The 3090-nt window shown below is 42.0% G+C and overlaps 1 protein-coding gene across 3 annotated transcripts in view; it reads left to right on the top strand.

Annotated features, from left to right (window-relative positions):
- The first annotated feature begins 1864 nt into the window (after positions 1–1864).
- The window catches only part of LOC104167416 (chromosome unknown open reading frame, human C11orf54), a 9120-nt gene continuing 7894 nt past the window's right edge, over positions 1865–3090 (top strand). For 2 of the 3 annotated variants that reach the window (XM_009707663.1, XM_009707664.1), the window contains exon 1: positions 1865–2004. In XM_009707663.1, the coding sequence (XP_009705965.1) occupies positions 1947–2004 (58 nt within the window). In that variant the 5' untranslated portion in view covers positions 1865–1946. The remainder of the gene's footprint in view (positions 2005–3090) is intronic. The other variant, XM_009707665.1, reaches the window with a different exon arrangement.

The following is a 3090-nucleotide window of genomic DNA, read 5'->3' on the forward strand; positions in this document are numbered from 1 at the left end:
TGTTCTCTCCATTCTTGTTGCACTATCCCTGATCTTATCGTCCTTTTAGCATTTGTGTTCTTTCTTTGAAAGTCTTCTGCAGTAATTCAATGTCACTCCACATCTCCATGATGGATCTTAATTGTCTGTTGTCTCCTTTCAGGTTCTCTCTCTCCCACACCACACAAACTCTCCTGTGAATGCTCTACATGCAGTGGTGACTCACGGATCTACTTCTCCTTTGTGTCCTTCCCGGTAAGGACTACTGTCTAGCAATCAGATTGAGTTTATTATGGTACACCGAGCTTTTCCCACAGTCTCTCCCTCCTTTCTTGATTGTGGGGAGCTGACTACTGTCCTTCAAACAGCAGGTGATGGTCTAGGTGTTATATCTGAGTCTACTTATTTGAACTGTGTCCAAGTCTTGCCTCTGCCTTTTGTATGACAGCAGTTCTAGCCTGTCTTCTCAGTCTGTTTCAGGACTTTTTAAACCAGTGTCTTGAGTGCTGGCACAGCCTCCTCCTGGACATGGCAAAAGAGTTTTGAGGGAATGTGGATCATCTAAAACTGTTCTGCTAAAGCCATTGTCCTGCTTTTTTCTCTGCCCGATTACTCCCTTTCTTGTGTTTGGTGCACACTTAAAGTCTTGGAGTATGATCCACTTCATCTGACAGTAGATTTCTACCAGAGGCACCAAATCCAGCCTATTAGTTTCTCCTCCACAGCCAGAGGAGGGAGGGAGTCACCTGTGGAGATTGGTAAGACCAGCTAAGATGAGAATTACTATACACAGGTAGCTGTCCTTCTCCCTTTCTCTACTGCTTGCTACAGCAGTAATTTAGAGTGGCTGAACTTTGAGCTCAAAGATTTCAGTTAGGTAACTGCTATGATCTCCCAGCTCTTTTTATTTCTTTTTTTCCACTGGGTTTTTTTCCTTTATACAGACTCCACAGGCTGATGGTATAACAACAGTTAGGATTTTTGACAATCATAAAAACTAGTATTTTTTAAAAATAGAAGCTAAAAGTATACATAAACAGCTGGCTCACATCATGGTCCTTCCTAACAAAAGCTTCATCAGGTCTGGAATTGTAATTAGGTTTTTAGCTTTTTCCTCCAAGGCCTGAGATACTGATAAGTGGGACACATTTTCTTTTTCTGCTGTGTGCAGCAAGCATATGCCTAAGGAGTTAATGATTGCTGTGGCTGATTTATAGGTAGTGTGTAATCAGTTGTTTCTGCCCTGAGCTAGTGGTTTGCCCTAGTAGCTGACTTTGCTGTTGCAAGGCTGATTGAAATATAGTTCATTTGTAAAGGGGTTCTTAAACTTATGTCCAACCAAAACTTTTTGTTACAGGCTCTGTATGGGTACAGAGCCTGATACTGCAGAACTTGCTGGCATTGTTTCCTATTTTGCTGCTAGCCTGTTGCTGTCTGGAAGAATCAATTTGAGACCATGTCACAGCTGAGGTTGAAAGTCCACCATAGCCAATGCTGGAAAAGTAAACATTAAGGTAGCGAAGATCTGAGGAGGCAGCTAATGTGCTCAGAAAAGCCGGGTTTTCTTTCAAAAACAAATTATGAGTCCAGGCTTACAAAGAACAGATAAATCTCCTGACCTGTCCCTTGAACTGGATTCAGCGTAGGATGTGTTTTGCCTGCACCCAGTTGTAAGCTTGAGGACTAGCATGTGTAATGCTCTGAGCCAGCTGTAGAGCTGACAGACGCACCTTCTTCCAAAGTGCTTAAGAAAATTAACGTTATATTGAAGCTGTTGGTCTTTCCTTTGATGTCAGAACTACAATTCTACTGTTGTCTGTGTATTCTTGAGTGAAATTGAAAAATAAGTAACGTACTGAAAACAGCCTGTTTTAATCGTTAAACTGTTATCCTTGTTGACAGATCAGTCGCTCCTACAGTGTGGTATATTGTAATTTCTTACTGACGAAATCAGCACCAGTTAGGAAATGGCCAAAGTCGAAAGGTTTGCTTTTCACGTGCCAAGTCTGGAGGAGCTTGCTGGGGGTAAGTCATGCACTGTGTAATTTTTTACAAACTTATAATGTACTCCTCAGACTTATCTTAAAGCTCTTATCAAAACCTTTCCACAGCTATGAGATGTAAAGAAAAGCACTATTTTTCTATATGCTATTATTTTCTTAAAGCAAACAATGACTCCTCCCCCAAGCCCCAATGATATTTAAGCACACAAACAGGCTCTCAAACCCTTTAAAACTGTCTGCTGCATTTGCAGATTTGTGCATGGGTTGTGAAAGTTTGACAATTACAGTTCAAACTTATTTACACATATGGGATCATCTATCCTCCTCTACCCTCCAGTATTCCTTTCTTTTTCAGGACTACTCAAAACACAGCTGACAAGATGCAGTACAGCATGGCAGGTCCTCTTACTTGAACCTAGTTGGCTGCTCTTTTGGTGATTGCCTTAGAACCAGGCTGCAGGAAACATTTTATTTAGTTTGTTTCTTTCCAAAGCCTTCGCAAAATGTGCTCAGAATAACAGAATGGTTGAGGTTGGAAGGGACCTCCGGAGGTGATTTGGTCCAGCCCACCTGCTCATGAGCTTCTTTCCTTGCCCTAGTAGAAAGCCATTATTCCTTCTGGCAGTCTGTCTCCTGCAGCAGATATACTAAGTTTATTTTTTCATTCAGAGAGGTCCTCAAGTTCGGTCTGCTACTCTCCCAAACATGTGCCAGTTTGACATTTCCATGCTTTGAGAAAATGTGGTCCCAGCAGTACCCCTTTTCTCACCCAGTAGCTATCAGGCTGGGGAAATAGGCCAGGGCTGCTATAGACCTGTGAGCTCTGCAGAGAACAGCATATGCTTGCAGTAGTAGAGCTTAAAACAGTAGCAGAAAAAAATGAGTCATGAACAGAATTTTCCTTTTTTCCCCCTGTCTGTCCTGAGGACATCTTGTAAGCTGTGAATTTTGTTGCTGTACAGCTCGTGAGTATAATTTGAGGAGTGCCCTTTTATTGTCGTTTTCCACTTACCAGAAGGTACTGAGATGTATTTAGAAACCTGCCGAGTACCTTCTACTGATCGTTGTGGTGAACAGCTTGGTAAATCCACTCCTGAGAAATCCTGCT

This window comes from Cariama cristata, unplaced genomic scaffold (genome assembly GCF_000690535.1).
Source record: "Cariama cristata isolate BGI_N322 unplaced genomic scaffold, ASM69053v1 scaffold29309, whole genome shotgun sequence".
In the NCBI taxonomy this organism is placed as follows: Eukaryota; Metazoa; Chordata; class Aves; order Cariamiformes; family Cariamidae; genus Cariama; species Cariama cristata.